This window comes from Lynx canadensis, chromosome D4 (genome assembly GCF_007474595.2).
Source record: "Lynx canadensis isolate LIC74 chromosome D4, mLynCan4.pri.v2, whole genome shotgun sequence".
Taxonomy (NCBI): domain Eukaryota; kingdom Metazoa; phylum Chordata; class Mammalia; order Carnivora; family Felidae; genus Lynx; species Lynx canadensis.
The window spans coordinates 28,374,800-28,399,599 of NC_044315.2; the positions used below are offsets into that span (position 1 = coordinate 28,374,800).

A 24,800-nucleotide genomic window follows, 5' to 3' on the forward strand; every position below is an offset into this window, starting at 1 on the left:
AGATTGACTTCATAGAGCCAATAAAGCCCCTTAACAAAAATTTAAAACAATAACAACAAAAACTCAAAAAACAAAAATCTAAAACCAGAAGCTTGATAACCATACTAGGTGAGTAAAGAAGTTCACTTCCTGACAGGTATAGGAACCTCAGGATATTTGGGGAACCTCAAGAAGACAAGAATTCACCCAAATCTGTAGGTATTGCAGGCAAAATCTGATGGCAAGTATTTGGCATGGCTTCTGGCCTTGAGAGGCTGTTAAAAGTTCAATCTAGAGATTCTTTATGATCACTGTGATCAATCACTATTGATCAATCGCTATGCAATCAATCATTATTCTTACTGCACTTACGTAAATAATCAGATCAAGTTTTTGGAAACTAGAATTATTTTGCAAATTCCTCTTAATTTGGATATTTTGGTAAAATGAGGGTAGGGTAATTATAGAGAGAAAAAATATGTTCAATAACATACTTTTATAGATATTATATTCTAAAAGTTTATTATGAACTGGACTAGATCCTGATTTCCTGAGGTTTCTGCCAAATTTTTGGCAAAATTTGGTTACACATCTCCAAACTAACATTTTCCATTTTTTTCCCATCCTTTTGACTTGGAAATATTTGATAACTAAAACTGCTCCTTTTCCTGAAGCCCCACAAACTGAATAAAAACAACTTAACATAAAAGTTGTTTCTTCAGAGAAATTAACACAAGAGCTCCTATATAAGACCATGTTTCTCTGGAGGCCACTCGAAAGGATCATCAGAGACATTCAAACCATAAGCCAGATCTGTCAGATCGCCACTGTCTGCATTCTATGAAGGTTGCTTCAAGCCTGGTATCTAGACATCTTCTTGATGGTCGATCCTCAGAAACTGGGGTTTTGTTTGGTTGGTTGGTTGGTTAGTTTTGTTTTTTTGTTTTTGGGGTTTTCTGTTTGTTTTTTAAGTTTATTTATTTATTTTGAGAGAGAGAGAGCATAAGTGGGGGAGGGCAGAGAGAGAGGGAGAGAGAGAGAATCCCAAGCACGGACAGCATGGAGCCCAATTTGGGGCTCAAACTTATGAGCAGAGCTACCCAGGCACCCCCAGAAACTTGTTTATAATCTGATTCAATTATTAACCACTGGTTTTCTTTTGCTTTCCTACAAATGCCTCTTATTTATAACCTGATTATTTAGACCATACGCCTAACTTTGAGAACACGCCTGCATCACTACCTCCTGAAATGAGTTTAACTGAACTGACCTATTGTCAGAACAAAGAGACTGGTTCAAGGAGAGGGAACAATACCAGCTCAATTTTGAATGTGTGAAATTGTAGCAGAATTCTGGCACAGAGAGTCATGACACTGAGGCTTTTCTTTCTTTCTTTATTCCTGCCGGCACCCCTCAAGTTGGGTTCGTACCCAAAGAACAGAGCCCCGAACACCACATGGCATAGCTTTTTATATATGTTTTTTATTTCTTTGTCTCCCATATATGGTAACATACAGACATGTAGTCTGATTAAGTGGTCTCATGTAACAAGGTCATGAGGGATGTTGTCATGTATGCATATAACCAGGTTGCCTTGAAGGTTGTCTTTTTTTTTTCCTTAAAGAGGGACCCTACCACATTCCCCCCTTTGATGCCCAAAGGGGGGAAATTTGGGTCAAAGAGCATCATTTTGGTTTAGAGGCTTATATTTTTATAACATTATTACATGAGTGGTCATCCTTTTTAAGCCATGGCCTCGATCAGACTGGAGACAGATCAGGGGAGTTAAGCAAGGTAGGATTAAGCAACCTCCCACAATTAGGAGGAAATTTTTATAAGAGTTTTGAATCCCCTGAAAGTTGAAAAATATTTTCTAAATAACTCCCTGCGTTTTTAACCATTCCAGGTCTGGATGGGGACATGAGCAGTCTTTTTCATTTGATTTGTATCTCTTTTATGACTTTTTTTCTTATCTATCTGTAGGCAGCAGTTGCTTAGATTAAACTTTTTACAAACTTTTTCCTCAGAAGCAAGTAGGTAATCTAAGGCCAAGTGATTTTGATAGAAAGCATTGTGCATTTTGGTTTGTTGCTTGGCTAGTAAGTTAAGAGCTCTGGCAGTTTTATTGGTTATAATTTTTATAACTGCTTGTAGTCTTATTATGCGATTTAGCATGTAAATGGGAGTGCAGTAGCCCCAGGTGGCAGGGCCATAATATTGGATTACATTGGAGACCATTTATCATCTTTTTAATTGTCAATTTGTAAGGCACACAGCTTTTTTTTTTTGGGGGGGTCCCCTGTCCCCATACACTTGGTATCCCAAATGTTTCCCTCTGGCAAGTGGGAGCGGGAAGAAAGTTTGATGAATAGTTTCCAGCACATATGACCCTGACCAGACTGAGGAAAGTCCTATAGAGGCTGTCCTTCCACATATCTAGTATAGTCCACCTAGGGCTCGCCAATTGATGGCGGTGTTGACATTGTACCAGGCCTCTCAGAGATGAGAGAAGTTAGACAAGGGGTGGGGATCTGACTCAGGGTGATCTGGGGCCCCCACCATTGGATTTTTCAGACAATTGAGTTATAAAATCTTTGGCCTAGGCATGTTAAGTTTTTAACAAAGACGATGATGAACTTTTTCCCCACTAAGCAAGATAGTTTTTCCCAATAATTGAGTTTTTGAGAAGCCAAACCCTGGTAGTAGTACTGGGGTATTTTGTTTTACTATAGGTTTGTGGGGATCTAATTTTCTAGTCTCTTATCGCCATTGTTTCCCCATGTTGGTACCAACAAAGTATCCTATCCACAAAAGGAAGATGAGTGTTAACAGAACCCTGTCACCACATTTCCAGCTGGCCAGGGTGGCCTTGGCCAAACCTATGGCAAAGAGTAGACCAAGAATCACAATAATAGTGAGAAAAAGGGTGTGACATTGCATCAAAGTAAGGAAACAGATCTAGAAAATAAGGAACAGTCTTTTGTTTCAAAAGACCACCGATTTCTCAAGCTTCTGCCATGCATAGATTAGTCAGCTTCCAGAGTGACTAAAGCAGAGCTACAGTCTCCTGGAGCCTCTGGAGCTGCAGGTTGCTTTTCCCATATGGTAAGCTTGCATGGCATTGATGGATGAGGAATGCACTCCCAGTTTCAACATGCCGGCCTCACTCTGCTGTAGTGAATCCAGGGACCCACTTAGGCTACTGCAATTGAGGTGGACAAAATGACAATGAACAGGCCCCTCCAGAGGGATTTTAGGAGTTGGACATTTCACTCCTTTATCCATATTGCATCTCCTGGTTTAAAGGGGTGAGCGTCTGTGGTCAGATTGGCAGGTAATCATTCCCTGATCCAGTAGTGTAAGGGGGTTAGGGTAGAGCGAGGGCCCGCATCTGTTCCCTTAGAGTTAGATTGTCTATCTCATTTATATCCCCTGTTTATACCCTTGATAATGGGGGAAGAACCCCATCTGCTCCTTTAGCCTCCCACTTGTAGCTGCAGTCTGCCTCCCTGAAGGTCCCTTATCTCTTCCTGCCTAATGTTAACCCTTTCCTATTTATTTCTCCCCTGGAATCGGGCTTGTAACTGCTGTTAGGGAACAGGGACAATGACCATTCTGGCTTCTTCAAGCTGATAAGGGATGGTGTGGGGGTACAGCAGTTAGAGTCTACCCAAGGGTCGGTCAAGTGGCCCAAGGTATATAGTTCTATAGGAAGGCTGGCAGGCATGAACAGACACAAAGAGAAAAACAAAGTAAAGATTATATTGATCAACAAAAGGGTATCTAAAGATAATGTCCCCAGTTTTCAAACCTGTCAAACAACCCAGGAGAGACCCTGACCTTGTAAACAACATATGTCAGAGAATCTCTCATAACCCAGGTGATGGAGGAGCAGGAGCAGTAAGTAATCCGTGGTTGCTCTATTTCCAAGAGTTTGGCCCTAACTGAATTAAAAAAAATTTTTAAGCATCTAATGCTTGTAAGGTGTTATTTAGAGTTTTGCTGAGTATAAGCAGACAGTCTGCTTTATTTTGAGGTGTAAAACTTTTCCAAGAGCCAGGGGTTCTAGTAGAGAAAGAGTCAAGGCAGCCATTTACCATTATTAATTTGTAAATTTTTAGGTAAGCCAAACCTGGGTATTATTTTATAAAGCTGAACTTTTATTAATTTTTGTGCCTTTTCTGTCTTGCAGGAGAAGACCTTTACTCGATTAGTAAAAATATTAATTCATACCAACAGATGTTGGAATTCCTTTGACATATGAGTGAAACCTAATTGTTAGTCTTTCCTGGATAGTTTCCAGTTCCTTGACTGTCTAGGAGAGCAAGTTTGTAGTTGAAAGGATTGTTTCTAAGACATACTTTACAGGCTGATACTACTTGCAGAACTGTCCTTGGCAATTTTTTTTCCAGTAAACATCCTTTGGGCCATTTAATAAGTTTTGTCCCTCCCTAAATGAAAGGTCTGATGCTGTGTTTTAATGATGTTTTAGCTCTGTGAGTTGGTAATAGTAATTGTCCTGCTCTGTTTGTAACCATTCCAAGGTCTGGAGCTTATTTATTTTTTTGTTGGGAGGGGGAGTAAGTGGGATTGAGTCTCCTTTAATAGCTGATATAGCAGGCAAACTATTTTCCTGAATCCTTGTATCTATAGCCTACAATATCCAGTAATTTCCCAAAACTCACATAATTGTTTATCTGTCCTGGAGGTAGTGGCACCATAGTCTCTAACTTAGTTATAATGTCCCTTTCTAGCAAGGGAGTAAGGCTCTATGGCATTATCAGGAAAGACTGAGAAAAAATTAGGTTTCCCCTGGTTTCTCCCAGGGGCTGAGAGAAAAATTTAGTTAGAAGTTTTCCGAAGATGACTCTAATCGTCATACTGTGTTTGGATAGTTGGCCTGGAGTGGAAAGGAGGACAGAAAACGTAGCTCTGGTGCTAAGAAGTAAATCAACCAGTTTTCCTTCTATATTTAGAGTACCCGAGGCTCCAGGTCTCTGATAGTTGGTTTAGGGGAGCCACCGTGAAGAGTCCAGGCCCTGGTTAGTCCCTTCCAGGGACATTGGTTATCTGAGCCCTCACAGATAGAGGTCCCCAAGGGCATTCAGATCTCCAGTGATTGTCTCTACATAACGGGCATGGCTTATGGGGTTTTCATTTTGGTTGTCCCCTCTGAGGACATGCTCATTTTAGTGCTCTGAAAGGCCATATAAATGGCATTTGGTGCTAGGACCTCAGGAAGTCCGGTCTGACATAATACGCAAGGCCACACTAAGGCCTCAGATTTTTTTTTTCTTTAAAGCCTCCTTTTTTGTTTGTTTGTTTGTTTGTTTGTTTGTTTTCTTCTTGATCTTGGTTGTAATATACCCAATTGGCAGCTCGTAAAGGCTCCTCCAGGGTCCCTTCAAGGCCAACAGCCAATTTTTGCATTTTCTCTGAATATCTAGGGCTGATTCAGTGACAGATTTGTCCTTTAAAATCATCTCAGCCTTAAGACTGATAGCTATATATAGGGAGATAGCTATATATTTAATGAGAGCCTCCCTCAACCTCTCCAGGAAGGCCATTGAGCTCTCATTTCGTGTTTGTAAAATAGTGGCTAATTTAGCATAATTTAAGGGCTAAATCTTAGATTTCCCTAATTTTTTCAAAACATCTGTCTCATTAAGAGTCTGATTTAACAAAAGCATTATATCTTTCCAAGTCAACTCAAAAACATACGTAACCTTTATATACTTATCTGATCAGAAAATTTACCCAGATCTCCTTTTATCTGTCTTAAATCTTGTAATGTAAAGGTTTTTTCTTCTAGCATTCTAGCTTCTTGTAAGGGAAACATGCCTGTTACATTACAGGAAGGGTCTGGATAAGGTGAGTAGCAAGGAGCTGAACTGTAATTTTTTTTTATATATATAGATTGAGAATCCGAGGAGGAGGAGGAGGTTGAGGAGAAAGACTTCCCTTCCTCCTTCTCTAGGTCTGTTTTGGGTACAGGTAAGGGGCCCTTAATTGTTTTCCCTCCTGATTGCTGGACTTTAGAAAGGGTTGCTATTAAATTAGGATCCACCTTACATTGCTTACATATATCTCAAATTTTTTTCTTAAGGTACAGTAACAATGAACATAGGGGAATTCTCCCCATTTCCCTTCACATTTGTAAAACAAATCCAATTGTAGGATAGTTTTGTCATTGATATTTCCCACTGGCGGTCAGGTTCCCTCTTCCAATTTGTGTTGGGGCCAAGCCTTTGTGCAAAAGAAAATGAATCATAATTCATTCCAAAGGAGTAATGGCCCTGGTTGGGGAATTACCCATCTATAGGAAAAAGGAAGAAAGTTGTCCCTTACCCCAATTTCCTAGAGCTGGCCAAGAGATGAGATTTCTCCTGGCTGTCTATGCAACTGGCAACCAAAAGCCCTGTCAATCTCGGAGGTGCTAGGAGTAGTCATTCTTACCCAAGCTTGACCCCACCTCCGAGAGTTGACCTGGTCTTTCCTTTTTTTTCTTACTCCTCCATTTCTCGCCTGCAGGACCGTGGGAGTATGGACTGTGACCAAACAAGACTTTTCTGGTTGTTGTAGGATGTACTAATTTTATTTTGGCCCAACAGTAACTTACATATTGATCATTGGCCATTGAGGGAGGGGGTTAAAGGGCCAAAGTCAAGGTCTATTCCCCTGTCTTTTTCAACAATGCCCACATAAACATGTTTTAGCCATGTGGATATCCATTTTTGGCATGCAATGGGATAAGTGTAGTAAAATGGCTCCCATGTATCTTAGTAAAAGCCCTTCACAGATCATACGGCAGAGGTATGCAGTCCTCTGGAGTGTCCCTCATACGGCAGAGGTATCCAGTCCTCTGCTGAACAGAAACAACACAACTGTGGAGGATTTGGAGGCCAGCACCAAGGTAAAAATCCATTTATTTTAACCTTAGTCCATCCTGACCACACATAAAATTTCTTTTTTAAGAATTTCCTTCACAAATCTTCTACAACTTTTCTTTGCTTTTAGATTTTGTCCCAAGCCATTTCTCTCCAACCAATTTCATTTGGGACAAAATTACTTTCTTTTACCTTTAACAAAAATATATTTCTATTTTTTATATCTTTCTTTTATTTCTCTTACTTTTCTACATACAGAGTTGCTTTTCTTATCAGTTTTAACTACATTTAGCAGAATTTTAAGCCTTAGAAACCTTAGTCTTCAGTGAAAACTAAGTAGTAACAAATTGTGAACTCTGTTATGTCAGAATTTATTTATTTTTTTTAATATGAAATTTATTGTCAAATTGGTTTCCATACAACACCCAGTGCTCATCCCAACAGGTGCCCGCCTCAATACCCATCACCCACATGCCCTCCCTCCCACACCCCCACCAACCCTCAGTTTGTTCTCAGTTTTTAAGAGTCTCTTATGTTTTGGCTCCCTCCCTAACTTTTTTTTTCCTTCCCCTCCCCCATGGGTTTCTGTCAAGTTTCTCAGGATCCACATAAGAATGAAAACATATGGTATCTGTCTTTCTCTGTATGACTTATTTCACTTAGCATAACACTCTCCAGTTCCGTCCACGTTGCTACAAAAGGCCATATTTCATTCTTTCTCATTGCCACATATTATTCCATTGTGTATATAAACCACAATTTCTTTATCCATTCATCAGTTGATGGACATTTAGGCTCTTTCCATAATTTGGCTATTGTTGAGAGTGCTGCTATAAACATTGGGGTACAAGTGCCCCTATGCATCAGCACTCCTGTATTCCTTGGGTAAATTCCTAGCAGTGCTATTGCTGGGTCATAGGGTAGATCTAGTTTTAATTTTTTGAGGAACCTCCACACTGTTTTCCAAAGTGGCTGCACCAGTTTGCATTCCCACCAACAGTGCAAGAGGGTTCCCATTTCTCCACATCCTCTCCAGCAACTATAGTCTCCTGATTTGTTCATTTTGGCCACTCTCACTGGCGTGAGGTGGTATCTGAGTGTGGTTTTGGTCTGTATTTCCCTGATGAGGAACGACGTTGAGCATCTTTTCATGTGCCTGTTGGCCATCTAGATGTCTTCTTTAGAGAAGGGTCTGCTCATGTTTTCTGCCCATTTCTTCACTGGATTATTGGTTTTCGGGTGTGGAGTTTGGTGAGTTCTTTTTTTTTTTTTTTTTTTAATATATGAAATTTATTGACAAATTGGTTTCCATACAACACCCAGTGCTCATCCCAAAGGATGCCCTCCTCAATGCCCATCACCTACCCTTCCCTCCCTCCCATCCCCCCCCCATCAACCCTCAGTTTGTTCTCAGTTTTCAAGAGTCTCTTATGCTTTGGCTCTCTCCCACTCTAACCTCATTTTTTTTCCTTCCCCTCCCCATGGGTTTCTGTCAAGTTTCTCAGGATCCACATAAGAGTGAAAACATATGGTATCTGTCTTTCTCTATATGGCTTATTTCACTTAGCATCACACTCTCCAGTTCCATCCATGTTGCTACAAAGGGCCATATTTCATTCTTTCTCATTGCCACGTAGTACTCCATTGTGTGTATAAACCACAATTTCTTTATCCATTCATCAGTTGATGGACATTTAGGCTCTTTCCATAATTTGGCTATTGTTGAGAGTGCTGCTATGAACATTGGGGTACAAGTGCCCCTATGCATCAGTACTCCTGTATCCCTTGGGTAAATTCCTAGCAGTGCTACTGCTGGATCATAGGGTAGGTCTATTTTTAATTCTTTGAGGAACCTCCACACTGTTTTCCAGAGTGGCTGCACCAGTTTACATTCCCACCAACAGTGCAAGAGGGTTCCCATTTCTCCACATCCTCTCCAGCATCTATAGTCTCCTGATTTGTTCATTTTGGCCACTCTGACTGGCGTGAGGTGATATCTGAGTGTGGTTTTGGTCTGTATTTCCCTGATGAGGAGCGACATTCAGCATCTTTTCATGTGCCTGTTGGCCATCTGGATGTCTTCTTTAGAGAAGTGTCTATTCATGTTTTCTGCCCATTTCTTCACTGGATTATTTGTTTTTTGGGTGTGGAGTTTGGTGAGCTCTTTATAGATTTTGGATACTAGCCCTTTGTCCGATATGTCATTTGCAAATATCTTTTCCCATTCCGTTGGTTGCCTTTTACTTTTGTTGATTGTTTCCTTTGCAGTGCAGATGCTTTTTATCTTCATGAGGTCCCAATAGTTTGTTTTTGCTTTTAATTCCCTTGCCTTTGGGGATGTGTCAAGTAAGAAATTGCTGCGGCTGAGGTCAAAGAGGTTTTTTTTCCTGCTTTCTCCTCTAGGGTTTTGATGGTTTCCTGTCTCACATTCAGGTCTTTTATCCATTTTGAGTTTATTTTTGTGAATGGTGTAAGAAAGTGGTCTAGTTTCATTCTTCTGCATGTTGCTGTCCAGTTCTCCCAGCACCATTTGTTAAAGAGACTGTCTTTTTTCCATTGGATGTTCTTTCCTGCTTTGTCAAAGATTACTTGGCCATACTTTTGTGGGTCCAATTCTGTAGTCTCTATTCTATTCCATTGGTCTATGTGTCTGTTTTTGTGCCAATACCATGCTTTCTTGATGATTACAGCTTTGTAGTAGAGACTAAAGTCTGGGATTGTGATGTCTACCGCTTTGGTCTTCTTCTTCAATATTACTTTGGACATTCGGGGTCTTTTGTGGTTCTATACAAATTTTAGGATTGCTTGTTCTAGCTTCAAGAAGAATGCTGGTGCAATTTTGATTAGGATTGCATTGAATGTGTAAATAGCTTTGGGTAGTATTGACATTTTAACAATATTTATTCTTCCAATCCATGAGCATGGAATGTTTTTCCATTTCTTTATATCTTCTTCAATTTCCTTCATAAGCTTTCTATAGTTTTCAGCATACAGATCTTTTACATCTTTGGGTAGGTTTATTCCTAGGTATTTTATGATTCTTGGTGCACTTGTGAATGGAATCAGTTTCTTTATTTGTCTTTCTGTTGCTTCATTATTAGTGTATAAGAATGCAACTGATTTCTGTAAATGGATTTTTTATCCTGCGACTTTGCTGAATTCATGTATCAGTTCTAGCAGACTTTTGGTGGAGTCTATCGGGTTTTCCATGTATAATGTCATCTCATCTGCAAAAAATGAAAGCTTGACTTCATCTTTGCCAATTTTGATGTCTTTGATTTCCTTTTGTTGTCTGATTGCTGATGTTAACAGCAGTGAGAGTGGGCATCCCTGTCGTGTTCCTGATCTCAGGGGGAAAGCTCTCAAATTTTCCCCATTGAGGATGATATTAGCTGTGGGCTTCTCATAAATGGCTTTTATGATGTTTAAGTGTGTTCCTTCTATCCCGACTTTCTTGAGGGTTTTTATTAAGAAAGATGCTGAATTTTGTCAAATGCTTTTTCTGCATCGATTGACAGGATCATATGGTTCTTATCTTTTCTTTTATTAATGTGATGAATCACACTGATTAATTTGCAAATGTTGAACCAGCCCTGCAGCCCAGGAATGAATCCCACTTGATCATAGTGAATAATTCTTTTTATATGCTGTTGAATTCGATTTGCTAGTATCTTATTGAGAATTTTTGCATCCATATTCATCAGGGATATTGGCCTGTAGTTCTCTTTTTTTGCTCTGTCTCTGGTTTAGGAATCAAAGTAATGCTGGCTTCATAAAATGAGTCTGGAAGTTTTCCTTCCCTTTCTATTTCTTGGAATAGCTTGAGAAGGATAGGTATTATCTCTGCTTTAAGTGTGTGGTAGAATTCCCCAGCGAAGCCATCTGGTCCTGGACTCTTACTTGCTGGGAGATTTTTGATGACTGATTCAATTTCTTCGCTGGTTATGGGTCTGTTCAAGTTTTCTATTTCTTACTGTTTGAGATTTGGAAGTGTGTGGGTGCTTAGGAATTTGTCCATTTCTTCCAGGGTGTCCAGTTTGTTGGCATATAATTTTTTATACTATTCCCTGATAATTGCTTGTATTTCTGAGGGATTGGTTGTAATAATTCCATTTTCCTTCATGATTTTATCTATTTGGGTCATCTCCCTTTTCTTTTTGAGAAACCTGGCTAGAGGTTTATCAATTTTGTTTATTTTTTCAAAAAACCAACTCTTGGTTTCATTGATCTTCTCTACCATTTTTTTAGATTCTATATTGTTTATTTCTGCTCCGATTTTATTGTTTCTCTTCTTCTGCTGGGTTTGGGGTGTCTCTGCTGTTCTGCTTCTATTTCCTTTAGGTGTGCTGATAGATTTTGTATTGGGGATTTTTCTTGTTTCTTGAGATAGGCCTGGATTGCAATGTATTTTCCTCTCAGGACTGCCTTCACTGCATCCCAAAGCATTTGGATTGTTGTATTTTCATTTTCATTTGTTTCCATATATTTCTTAATTTCTTCTCTAATTGCCTGGTTGACCCATCCATTCTTTAGTAGGGTGTTCTTTAACCTCCATGCTTTTGAAAGTTTTCCAGACTTTTTCCTGTGGTTGATTTCAAGTTTCATAGCATTGTGATCTGAAAGTGTGCATAGTATGATCTCAATTCTTTTATATTTATTAAAGGCTGTTTTGTGACCCAGTATGTGATCTATCTTGGAGAATGTTCCATGTGCACTCAAGAAGAAGGTACATTCTGTTGCTTTGGGATGCAGAGTTCTAAATATATCTGCCAAGTCCATCTGAGCCAATGTGTCATTCAGGGCCCTTGTTTCTTTATTGATCCTGTCTCTAGATGATCTTTCCATTGTTATAAGTGGAGTATTAAAGTCCCCTGCAATTACCACATTCTTATCAATAGGTTGCTTATGTTTGTAATTAATTATTTTATATATTTGGGGGTTCCCGTATTCGGCACATAGACATTTATAATTGTTAGCTCTTCCTGATGGATAGACCCTGTAATTATTATATAATGCCCTTCTTCATCTCTTGTTACAGCCTTTAATTTAAAGTCTAGTTTGTCTATGTAAGTATGGCTACTCCAGCTTTCTTTTGACTTCCAGTAGCATGATAGATAGTTCTCCATCCCCTCACTTTCAATCTGAAGGTGTCCTCAGGTCTAAAATGAGTGTCTTGTAGACAGCAAATAGATGGGTCTTGTTTTTATCCATTCTGATACCCTATGTCTTTTGGTTGGAGCATTTAGTCCATTTACATTCAGTGTTATTATTGAAAGATATGGGTTTAGAGTCATCGTGTTATCTGTAGGTTTAATGCTTGTAGTGATGTCTCTGGTACTTTGTGGTCCTTGCAACATTTCACTCACAGAATCCCCCTTAGCATCTCTTGTAGGGCTGGTTTAGTGGTGATGAATTCCTTCAGTTTTTGTTTGTTTGGGAAGACCTTTATCTCTCCTTCTATTCTGAATGACAGACTTGCTGGATAAAGGATTTTCAACTGCATATTTTTTCTTCATCACATTGAAGATTTCCTGCCATTCCTTTCTGGCCTGGCAAGTTTCAGTAGATAGGTCTGCCACTAGTCTTACAGGTCTCCCTTTATAAGTTAGAGCCTGTTTATCCCTAGCTGCTTTCAGAATATTCTCTTTATCCTTGAATTTTGTCAGTTTCACTATGATATGTTGTGCAGAAGATTGATTCAAGTTACGTCTCCATGCCTCTTGGATTTCAATGCCTTTTACCTTCCCCAGATCAAGGAAGTTCTCAGCTATGATTTGTTCCAATACACCTTCACCCCCTTTCTCTCTCTTCCTCTTCTGGAATTCCTATTATATGGATATCATTCCATTTCATTGCATCACTTAGTTCTCTAATTCTCCCCTCATACTCGTGGATTTTTTTTTATCTCTCTTTTTCTCAGCTTCTTCGTTTTCCATAATTTTATCTTCTAACTCACCTATTCTCTCCTCTGCCTCTTCAATCTGTGCTATGGCCACCTCCATTTTATTTTGCACCGCATTTATAGCATTTTTTAGCCCCTCATGACTATTTCTTAGTCCCTTGATCTCTGTAGCAATAGATTCTCTGCTGTCCTCTATGCTTTTTCAAGCCCAGCAATTAATTTTATGACTATTATTCTAAATTATTGTTCCGTTATATTGCTTAAATCATTTTTGATCAATTCGTTAGCTGTTGCTACTTCCTGGAGTTTCTTTTGAGGAGAATTCTTCCATTTCGTCATTTTGGGTAATCCCTGGGGTGGCGCGGAACTGCAGGACACTTACTCTGTGCTGTCTGGAGTAACTTCTGTTGGTGGGCAGGGCCACAGTCAGACCTGATGTCTGTCCCCAGCCCACCGCTGGGGCCACAGTCAGACTGGTGTGTACCTTATCTTCCCCTCTCCCAGAGGCAGGACTCACTGTGGAGTGGTGTGACCCCTGTCTGGGCTACTTCCACACTGCCAGGCTTGTGGTGCTGCTTTGATGTGATCTGATGTATTAGCCGGGGTGGATCTGCAAGTGCACAGGGGCAGGAGGGGCAGACTTAGCTCGCTTTGCCATTGATGGTCCCCTGTGGGAGGGGCCCTGCAGCACCGGGAGGGAGGCAGGCAGACCCATGGAGGGATGGATCCACAGAGGCACAACATTGGGTGTTTGCCCAGTGCAAGCAAGTTCGGTGACGAGAACTGGTTCCCTTTGGGATTTCAGCTGGGGGATGGGAGAGGGAGATGGCACTGGCCAGTGCCTTTGTTCCCCGCCCAGCTGAGCTCTGTCTTCCCGGGCTCAACACCTCTCCCTCCCAGTGTCCTCTGGCCCTCCTGCTTTCTGAGCAGAGCTGTTGACTTTTAACATTCCAGATGTTAAGTCCCCCTGGCTTTCAGAACTCATGCAGTCTGGCCCCTCCACTCTTGCAAGGGGCTCTGCCTTGCCCAGTGGGCTGCCCCTCCACCGCCCTGGCTCCCTCCTGCCAGTCCATGAAGCATGCACTGCCTCTCCAACCTTCCTACCCTCTTCTGTGGGCCTCTTGTCTACACTTGGCTCTGGAGAGTCCATTCTGCTGGTCTTCTGGTGGATTTCTGGGTTATTTAGGCAGATGTGGGTGGAATCTAAGTGATCAGCAGGACAAGGTGAGCCCAGCATCCTCCTACACCACCATCTTTATGTTTATGCCCATCAGAATTTTTTTTAGATGGCAAACTTATGAATCCATTAAGCACAGAACATGTTTGTCAACAGATCCAAATAGCCTTAGTTTTTTGCAACGAGTCAAATGCACAGATTTACATCTAGTAATTAGTGCTTTAGCCTCTTATCTCACTCATTAGATATCCAATGAATTTAATCCCAATTTATTATGCAAGCAAAAACTTTAACATTTTAGGTTACCAAAGACTTTGAAAGCTATCTTGACAATTATCCATGAAAGCTTGAGACAGACAAAGTTAACCATTACTTTAAGTCATCCACGCTTGTGGATAATCCTGCCACCCTGGGCCACATTTTATTAAGACGCCACTTCCAGTTTCCTAGATGTGGAAGATGAATGGAGACATTACTTCTGTGGGGTAAGGGTTGAGCAGAAAATAGAATGTATCCCTTCCATGTAACCCACATATCACTTGACATGTGGCTGGTTCAGTGTAGCTCCTGGGCTCCTGGGGCATAATCTTCATACCCAATGAAGACTTGTAAAAATTCCAGAACACAGATCTGAATAGATCTCTCTCTGTCTCGTTCTCTCATTCTCTGTCTCTCTCTCTCCCCTCTCCAAATGTCTCCCTGTCTGTCTCTGTCTCTGTCTTCCTTTCTCTCATTCTATCTCTCTCTCTCACACACACACACACACACACACACACCATCTCATTCCACCACTTTCCCTCCCTTAGTGCTTGAGACTGGAGTGACCCTGACCCACAGCAGAAGAGAGCTCACTCCCTCCAGCGGTGACACCAAAAACTGCCTGCAAAACCGACCTTGCTGAACCTAATCATCACATGCGGAAAACAATTGGCTTCAGAGAAGCTGTAACCTATCTTACATGCCCAAATTGATCAAAATCACAGTGGAAAATGGAAAATATGTGCATGAGAATACCCTTACTCAGACAGAGTTAAGACTCTTCAATAAGCCCTGGCTCGGGAGCCAGACACATCATGAAACACCAGCTGTGTGACGTCAGGCAGCCGACTGGACCCCTACGGCTTCAGTAAAAGGGTGATGAAGATACTCTTTAAGGCTGTAGTGTGGTTTAAATTAGGTGTCACACGTACCATATGGTCCCGGGCTCCTGGCACACAGCTAGTGCTCAGTAAGTATTTGAGATATGTGTTAGCAATATTATAATCATTCTATTTGTAAATTCATGTTGGTTCATACTTCTTCCCCAAGCTTCCATTGTACTCCTGTATTCAGAGAAATTTTGAAATGAGCATGTTAATCTCTGTCAACTATCCCCCCACATCCCAACACAACCAATTTGGATGTATAAGTATAAGTAAGTTCTGAAGTCTCTCCCGGACTGCAGGTGGGTGGCGCGTTTTCTCTTGTCACCGCTGGGTGGCAGCACAGGGACTGGTGGGGCCCAGAACAGTGTCCCAGGGAAGACAGCTGCCATCACCAGACAGGCGTGCTCTCCAAGGCTGACTGTGGTTCTGACGCAGAGAGGGCCTGAGGAAGACAGTGAGTTTGCCCTCCCTCCCCCCGCCCCACAGCTCTGAAGGTGGGAGAACACCGATTTCTTTGGAGGGAGCTCACAAGTCCCCTCTGTGGTCTCTACCTACCAGGAGCCCCAAGACCACCTGTGCCCTGGTGGCCACAAAGCCCTGCCTTTTCAGACATTCCTGCAGTAAACCCAGAGAGTGAGGAGCTGGGACTATGGTGCTTCCTAAATTCTGGCTCCTGCTCGGGAATATCCTCTTGTGTGTCCCCCCTGCCCTCCCCAGGCAGGTAGTTGTGGTTAGTGCAGAGGTGAGGCCTGGGGTGTCCATGGCTGTGGGCCTCTAGCAGATGAGGCTGCCTGTCTTATGAAGAGGAGGGGAAAGCAGCAGGGAATCCAAGAATCAAAATTCTAAACCAGTCCTGCCTTCCAGGTGGTCAGAAGGTGTATTTGTGTAAGTGGGAGGCAGGACATGTGCTATTTTCCTGTTTGTTCACTCTAACCTTATACTTTAAATGTTTACCCAGGGATGGGCACCTCCATCTGCACTCCTGCCCACGGCTCACAAAGTGAGCCTGGAAAACCCCACCCAAGTGCCATCATATCTCACCTGGCCACCAAGATCACCTGGTCTCTCTGTCTGGGCAGCCTGGGGTGGGAAGGGGCTTCCTAAAACCAGAGTCAGATCTTGCTCCCACCTGCAGGACACCCATGGACCAAATCCAGTCTCCTGACCTGGCCAAGCAGCCAAGTCTGTGATCAGATCCCTCAGGCACCATTCTCCCCCAAACCACCATGCCCAAGCCCTGGTGCCAGGCCCCATCAACCCTCCTTTTGATCTGTTTCCTGGGAAACCTAACTCTCTACTGCCCCAGGCCCTTTGCACTCACTATTCCCTCTGCCTTCCACCAGCTGCCACTGTTTGAATCCCTGCACTTACAGCAGGTGCAGCAAACCTTTTGTAAAGTGACCGGTGGTCTCTATTGTGACTGCCACGTATACCACACCACGCATAGACAGTAGGAAGTCAAGGGGTGATTATGTTCCAATAAAAGTTTATTCACAAAAAAAGGTGGTGGGCTAGCTTTAGCTCCTAATCCATTGTTTGCCAACCCCTGACTTACCCCATCTGGCATTTTTCTTATTTGTTTATAAGCAATCTTGCCTCTTTTGTTCACTGTGGTCTCTCCTGTGCCTAGAACAGGTCTTGGCATATCTAGACACTGTGAATATCTTTTAAGTGAATATTGTTTGGTAACTGCATTGCCTTAGAAGCCGTGGTGAATCCTGGTTACTAGTTTCTTTTCTTTCTGCACCTTTTAGGAATTTAGCTCCACTTTCTCATCAGCAAAGATGACTGAACGTCAACAGATTGGCAGGAAAGACAATCAGTATCTGGGAAAGGCAGATAAGAGAGTGGGGAGGGCTCATTGCTTTCCACAAGTGGTGGGATGCAGTTAGACTCTGCCCTAAAGGAGCAGCAAGTCTTAATTATGCAAATGCAGCTTATTTGTGCTGAATTTTAAATTTGGGGAAACTCCCAACTGTATCTCACTTTCCAAAATATTCCTGGGCACCTTTCTTTACTATCTTCATCTTCAGATTAGGACAAGTAACTACTTTTAATATCAGTTTATGGAATATTTAATTAGAGGGACAATCACACAAAATAAAAATTAGCCAAATCCTCATCCTCCTCCCTCAAACTAGGATGCTAAAATCAGATCGGAAGGATACGTGCAGTGATAGTAAAACTAGATGCACACGTGACATCTACCTGTACCCACTCCCCAACATCCTAATAAGCACCCCTCATCTTCCTGGGAGGCAGAATTGGTCTGACTAAGCAACAGCACACTTCTGGGCAGGTCTGGGCAGCTGCACTCGCCTGTTCACTGGGGGGTGGGGGGTGGGGTGGTTGGGAGGGGGGCCACAGGGCAGAGTCAGAAGGGCCGCTCCTTTTGTAAGAAGGTGGTTCCCACAACCCAAGGTGTGGCTGTGGGGCTCCTGAGCCCCCAGAGCAGCGGTGGGCTGCTTCGCCAGCTCGCCGGGGGTGAACAAGCCTTGATTTGCAACACCGGCTGCTTCCTGTGATGTAAATACTGCCACCACGGCTGATTCCAAGCCCCCAGTGTGAGGGCACTGAACACGCAGGTGGGAAGAGACACGTGTCGTGGGCTCTGCGGGGGGCACCAGAGGCTCCAGCACACGGCTGCCCCCCAATCACTTCGTGGTGAACTGGGTCACAGCACACCTCGCCCAGCTCAGGCCTGTCCCGGCTTCTTCCTTTCCCCACAAGCTCTGGCCTGGCCACCCCCACCCCCACCCTGCCCAGATGCACTGGCTGCAAGGTCTCATCTCTCCAGGGTCAGCCCCCCTGAGCTAAGGACCCAAGTAGCCTCTCGCTGTGCTCTGGCCAGTCCTCTGCTGCCCCCTGCAGGTCAACAACATGACTTAGGTTGTATTTCTGGAACAGGAAGCCCATGGCTTCTTTAACCATGTTTTTACAAGATACAATCCTGGCTCTTCTACGTGATTAGAGGCGAAAACAAGGTGTTTCTGTTGCTAATTTGGCCCACTGGGAAACCTATGGAATGGTCAGGCAATTTAAGGCCACCCCCCCCCCCACACACACACACCCGCTGGGCAGATACAAACTTCTCCCCATGAATATGTTTAGGATCCAGGGGAGGGGGTCTTACAGAGGGTAAGGAGATGTGTAAAATCAGTTTTTGAGTTCAATGAATGGGGGGAGACCATAACTGGAGCTGCTTGGGGTCCTCATGTGTTACAACGACAGGAAATCCCACTCACCCCAAAATGCCCACTGCACCCTGGTGAGAAAGACTGGGAACATCAAGAAGAAATGACATGGAAAGGAAATTGGTGACATGATGCTCCTATGTACAGACTGCCCTCTTCCTTTCCCTTATCCGCGAATCCTGGTGTGATCACTCTCCTCCAAGAACCCGACTTATAACTGCAAATACATCTACTGTCTTGGCTTCTCTGTAAGTATCACCTGCTCCTCTTGACAACCTACCACAAGTCCTTGCTGACATATTCTCCAGGGTCGCTCCTGTGACGCCTCAACCACTTTCAAGAACCAGATTCCAGGACCGGGTGTCCCCAACTCCAGGCAGTTACTTATTTGAGAATATATTTATTTTATTAAAAAAATTTTTTTAATGTTTTTATTTATTTTTGAGACAGAGAGAGACAGAGCATGAGCAAGGGAGGGGCAGAGAGAGAGGGAGACACAGAATCCGAAGCAGGCTCCAGGCCCTGAGCTGTCAGCACAGAGCCTGACGCGGGGCTCGAACTCATGGACCGTGAGATCATGACCTGAGCTGAAGTCAGACGCTTAACCGGCTGAGCCACCCAGGCACCCTTTGAATGTATTTATTTTTAAAAACACGAATGTGGTTAGAAATACATGGCAGCCAACTTCTCCCTTTCTGCTTCATCAGGAAGCTGAGTCTAGAGCCTTCTGAGGGAATGACTGCGGCAAACAAATCATGGGTCTCAGTGAACACGGAGTCCAGGAGACTCCGCTGAAGGGAGCAGGCCGTGGGGACCCCTGGAAGGAGATCGGGGCTCACCGCACAGCAGGTGAGCTCAACACGGGGAAAGACCCCCATCCCGCGGCTGGTGAGGAGTTGGCACTGAAGCCCGGAGCCCACTGAAGGCCACGGGACATTCTTATTTCAGGACTGACTCTGGGTGCTGCACTGATGAGCGTGTGTGTAGCCTCACTGAGCCCCGCTTTCCTGCAGGAACGTCTCCATCTTTGGGATGTTGTAAAATCACAGCACCTGCCACACATGGACGGTTGAATGATGGCTGTTGTAACGCTGGCTCTCAAGGGGGCCCACTTGCCTTGTTGACACTCCCACATCTGCTCCTGGGTGCTGGGTCACAGGAGGGGCCACCACAGGGAAATCCTTATGTTTCTCCGGGACTCAGAGAGTGGTTTGCAGGCTACCAGCAACAACAGCAAACACATGGCATTAGGCAGGTAACTTATCTGATGCACAAAGCCATGAAGTTGGATACACACAGCAGCACTCCAGCATCAGCTGGAGGTGGTATGTGCACCATCCAATCCCTGTAACCCCTGAAGGCAAAGGTAAGTTACCTTAGGAAGGGGCCCCCACCCCACCCCCACCCTGGACTTCTCTCTCCCAACCTGCTCCTATGGCCTGATAGGGAATCAATACAGTCTATCGACAGAGAAAAGAGAAGACTCGGGCCTGGCTTACAGTTGGTTCTCCATGATGGGCAGATGCCCCCTAAAAGTGGACGAGTGTGGCACTGATGTCCCTCTGGGTCGTCTCTGAAGGACAGTGAAAAATGGAGATCCTAACCAGGGGCAGAACTTCTAGCTGTGTACTTAGCTGTTCACTTGGCTTAGAAGGAGAAATGGCCAGACATGAGATCATATTCTGATTCGTGAGCTTGGCCAATGGTTTAGCAGGATGACCAGGGACTTAGGACAATGATTGGGTAATAGGCTCCAAGGAAATTTTGGGGGAAGTATGTGGATAAACATCTCTAAATGGGTGAAATGTGAAGATATTTGTGTCCCGAGAGAATGTCACCAAGGGGTGAGCTCAGCAGAAGAGGACAAGTGAGTAGCGTGACCCATTCTGTGAATAGCGTCAGCCTGTTTACACAGACACCACTGCCATCGCCCAATGGGCCCATGGACAAAGTGGCCATGGTGGCAGGGATGGAGGTTAGTCATGGGCTCAGCAACATGGACTTCTGTTCACAAGGACAACCTAGCAATGGCCACTGCTGAGTGCATGGAGACCTCCCCGATGTCTAAACGATTAAGCAGAAGTTAGAAGTTCTTGCATTTTTCAAAGACATTTATATTTATTTAAACTTGTGAAAAGTCTCAGAGGCCATCATGCATAGAAGCACATTGAAAAGAAGCCAATTGCCATGAAATAACACTGAAAACAAATTTCAATTTTAAAAGTCTTGTCTGAAACCTAACAATAAACTTACTATCAGAGCTGAAGAGGCAAAGATACCCCTGAAGCTCTCAGAGGGTCTATAGCCCTGCAGACACTTTGGTTTGGATTCTGGCCTCCAGACTGTGAGAAAACACATTTCCTTTACTTTAAGCCACTGGGTTTGTGGTCATTTGTTTCATCAGCCCCAGGAAACGACCATACCTGGTCTACACAGGGAGCCTTGTGCTCTTATCAGCAACCCAGGAACACAACTGGACTCATGCAGTCAAGATCAGCCTGGACAAGTAGACTCACTGAACATCCAGGTGGGAAGAGTAAGACACCTGTCAGCTCACAGTGGTTCTCAGCCACCCATCGGGGACGCAAGACCATGTTATATCCCCACAGTCACAGTGGTTCTCGGCCACCCATCAGGGCCGCAAGGTTGTGTTATACCCCCACAGTGTCCACCTAGATCTCAGGAGTCCACAAGCTCAACAGGATGCTGGGCTCCCAGGGAAATCAGCAGGCCAAGGTAAGAGAAGTTTAAGAAACCCACATGGCTACCAGAGGTGTCACCAGAGCAGTGGATTTAAGGATTTGCCAAGCAGAAAAGGGAACTCCAGAAGGTTTGCTACCATTTCCCTCTCTTGCCAGTCCTCTGCCATGTCAGTGAGGCCCCAGCCAGGGTCCCACACCAGAGACAAGGGACACCTGACAGAGAAGCATTCCCTCACACACAAACATGCACTCCAAACATGTTTTGCTTCCTTCTCTTTTTATTTAACTTGTGATTATTCACATGTTCTTTACTCTTCAGTGCCACTTTCACTCGATGACATCAAGTGTCCCCTGTTTTTCCCTGTGAGGGAGAAAAGAGCATGAGAAAAAGATGGGGGGAGACCCGGGAGACCATGGAGGTCTTGGTTGTGGCACCAGACCCCTCCTCATACTGGGGATACTGGTGGCCTTTTGTCACTGACATCCTGACTTCTGACAAGTCCTCTTGCCACAGGGCTGGCCCCCAGAGTCAGGTCTCCTGGGCAGCTTGGCTCTCCTTTGGTCACTCAAGTGCAGGAAGGTAATCCTGGCCTGTACTTCCTGGACCACCATCCACATTGTCCCAGGAAGTCTGGGATCCTTTGTCACATGATCATCACACTGCCCTGGGTGTCAACCTAACTTGCAGGACAAATGAAGCTTCCAGGGACATGAGCTGCATTTGCAAACAAAAAGCCCTCTTGTGCTTGAGAAGCTCTTTTGTTGGGGAACAGGCCAGAAAACAGTCTCAGGTGGGGCCAGCCATTCACCAGAGAGGGGGGCAGCCCCCCTTATCTTTTCCTGCCCACCTCTCCAGTGTGAGTCAGACCATTCCTAGAGGTGGCGAGAGTGAGATCCTAGAAAAGGATGCTTGATATCTTGTATATAGTATTTTTTAATATTTAGAAACATTCTTTTAGTTTAAATGCCCTTTTTATGTATTTTCTGTTGCTTCCCTGTCAAGATGTATACAAGGCTTCACCCCTCCGTCTGACCTTGGCTGCAATGTTACCCTCTCCAAGAAGTGTGTCTTTTCCCAGAATTAAAATTAACACAACCTGTCCTGGTACTGCTCTCCCGTTCCCCGATTTGTTTTTCCCATAGCATGGCCGCCATCTGACATAGTGTTCCATTATGTTTGTTCAGGCTGCTATTGTGTCTCTCCACACAGTAGCACTGAATCTATCGTGAATCAGATCATGAATCTTTGTTTTGTTCACCTCTCCGTCCTTAGCACTCGGACAGGACCTGGCACAGGGTAGGCACATCATAAAATCTGCTGCCCAACTGAATTAATAAATGATGTACACAACTTATATGTGAACACATTCTCATAGTTTTAAGAGTCAAGCAGCAAAGATAAAGTAAGGATCCCTTTCTTTTATTCTATCCGCACCCCTCCAAAAAACTATTAATTATCCTTTTTCTTTATCTATGCATGTACTTAATTATGTGTTGTTTTTTTTTTTTTTACTTTTACAAAAGTGGTGCCACATCATCTATTTGTAAAATGCCTTTTTCATGGCTCACTCATTGCAACACGTTTGCCAATTTTCTGGAACTTCTGTCCTGCAAGGGCACCCGTTGCACTAAAAGCCCAAGAAGAACCATGCTGACCCTCTAAAGCTCTCAGTCTACAAACCAAATAGCAAGACTTTGACAACAGCCCATTGATCTGATAACTCTTTTAAAACAGCAAACTGCATACTGCACCACAGTGTGCCATAGCAGAGGCCACTTTCTTTCTGGCTTCACTGTTGAAGAGAGACCTGATCAGTTGTTACCCCCAATTCTTCATAGGACTTACATCGGCCATCTCTCTCCTGTCCACAGGTACAGAGATACCAACAAACGAAGGTATTTGAAACACTTTTCCATTCTTGCCCTTCTGGATTTTAAGACCATTCATTGTGTGCCTGAATTCGTCATTGGTCTTCTAGGAAAAGAAAGAACAATGTTGACAAGCATGAGATTTTTTTGGCAAAGTACTGAAAAGAGAAAGAACAAAACGTTCAGCAATCCATGCCACACTCACCATGTCACCGAAGCCATTCATTGCCATTGTGAAGCTGTGTTTCCCTTGATTGTATTCCCGATTGTGCTGTTCAATCATCTTCAGATTCGTCTCCCACACTGCTCTCCTCCATCCTTCTTCATCCTAAAGGCAAACATATAACTTACCATCTTTATGTCTTTTTAAAATCAGCTCACCTGTGCCAAGTAAATGTGCTGACAGAAAGGGGGAGAAACCACAGCCAGGGATGGCCTGATGCTTCTGGGAGCTGTTCTCCAGCAACCACACAGCAGGACATATGCCCACGTTGTGCGCAGTCACGGGGCCCTGCTTACTGCCTTCCTAAGAGCGGCCTCAAGAAGCTGCTTTCTGCTACGAACTGCCACCAGCACAGATTGTCCTCTGTTGGTCCCCCTGGACAGGTTAGATGTTACCAACCACATTATATATTTTCCCATGTGCCGCTTTCCACTGGAACCATTGTGCATCTAAATTTGGATCGACTTGTGGAGCAGCTGAAGCTATTCCCAGGCAAAGGGCGGCCAGGAAGAGTGAAGGATGCATGTTTCAAAAACCTAGGCAGCGAAAAGAAATGAGTTTCCTATTAGACCAAACCATCTAAAAAGCCATACTCTTTTCTTCTGAGATGTTAGAGCCTCTAAAGTGGAACTGCATTTATCCTCCCAAGTGCCTTACAGAGGGCTGTGGAGGAAGGCTGGGGGTTTGGGATGTTCTGGGGGCCTGCTGCCCTCCTCCCCACCTGTCACCTTCCCTCAGCTTTCAGGGTACTTGGATCTTGACGCAGGGAGGGGTGGGCCCCGCAGCCAGTACTGTGGGGATCAGGCTACGGCGTCTGGTGGTGCCAGTCCAGGAGACAGTGCCTCCTGGGAGCCCCCGAACCCCCGACCCTCAAGGCTGGCCGCCATGCTGGTTCCCAGAGTGGCCCCTCTGCTCAGGCCCGGCGTGGGAAGATCACCTGTGGCAGCTGCAACTGGACAGGCACAATCACAGGCTCAGATCCGAGGGTCTCACAGCCTGATGGTGGGTCCTAAACCTCCCATTTAACGCCCGGAATTCTACCCTGCTGGCCCCGCCTCCACCACATTCCTTCGCCACGATTGGCTGAGCTGGCATGTGGGCGGGGCCTCTGTGCCCTGGAATTCAGATCAAAGGACCAACATACTGGATTCCACCTGGTCCCCGAGCAGCCTGAGCCTGCCTCAGGGCACTCAGGGGAGTCGAGCTGGGGGACCAAGGACAGCACTGAGGCGGTGGAACAGAGGGTCCAGAATTCATGGGATCTGCCGGTGGTTCACCGAAAAGAAGCTTGCAAGAAGTCCGAAGTGGGTTTTCAGCGTCACTCTGCGTGTCCTTTAGTCCTAGAGTTTGGAATGAAGATCTCTAGGAAGGCTGAGAACAGGATAATCTAGTCTAGTGGTTTCTGTTTATTCCACGCAAAGGTGGGGCAGGGAGAGGAATGCAGCGCCCACCAGAGGGAGATGTTATCAAATGTCTCAGGATGAATGCCTCTGGGTTATGGAAGAATCTGGAGTGGAGTGGAAGTCCCCAAAATACAGGACGCCAGGGGCAAGACCTAATCTTCGGAAGGAAAGTGGTTGGGCAGAAGGGGTGTCCAAGAAAGGCGTGGCATTTTGTTATGCTTCTGTCTGCCTCGCCCAGTCACGGATTCTTCCCTCTCAAGCCTTTCTCAAAACCGACAGAAACAAGTTATTTACAGAAAAATCTGCTTAATAAAAGGAG

The 24,800-nt window shown here is 44.2% G+C and overlaps 1 protein-coding gene across 3 annotated transcripts in view; it reads right to left on the reverse strand.

Moving 5' to 3' along the window:
* LOC115499503 (cathepsin L1-like) overlaps window positions 1–23,603 on the reverse strand; it is a 56,260-nt gene extending 32,657 nt beyond the window's left edge. Inside the window, exons 1-4 of one of the 3 annotated variants that reach the window (XM_030293514.1) lie at window positions 23,478–23,603; window positions 23,061–23,183; window positions 22,810–22,958; window positions 15,430–15,436 (exon numbers count right to left, since the gene is read on the reverse strand). In XM_030293514.1, coding sequence (XP_030149374.1) covers window positions 15,430–15,436; window positions 22,810–22,958; window positions 23,061–23,183; window positions 23,478–23,603 — 405 coding nt within the window. The remainder of the gene's footprint in view (window positions 1–15,429; window positions 15,437–22,809; window positions 22,959–23,060; window positions 23,184–23,477) is intronic. The other 2 variants (XM_030293512.1, XM_030293511.1) reach the window with 2 other exon arrangements.
* Window positions 23,604–24,800: the final 1,197 nt, after the last annotated feature.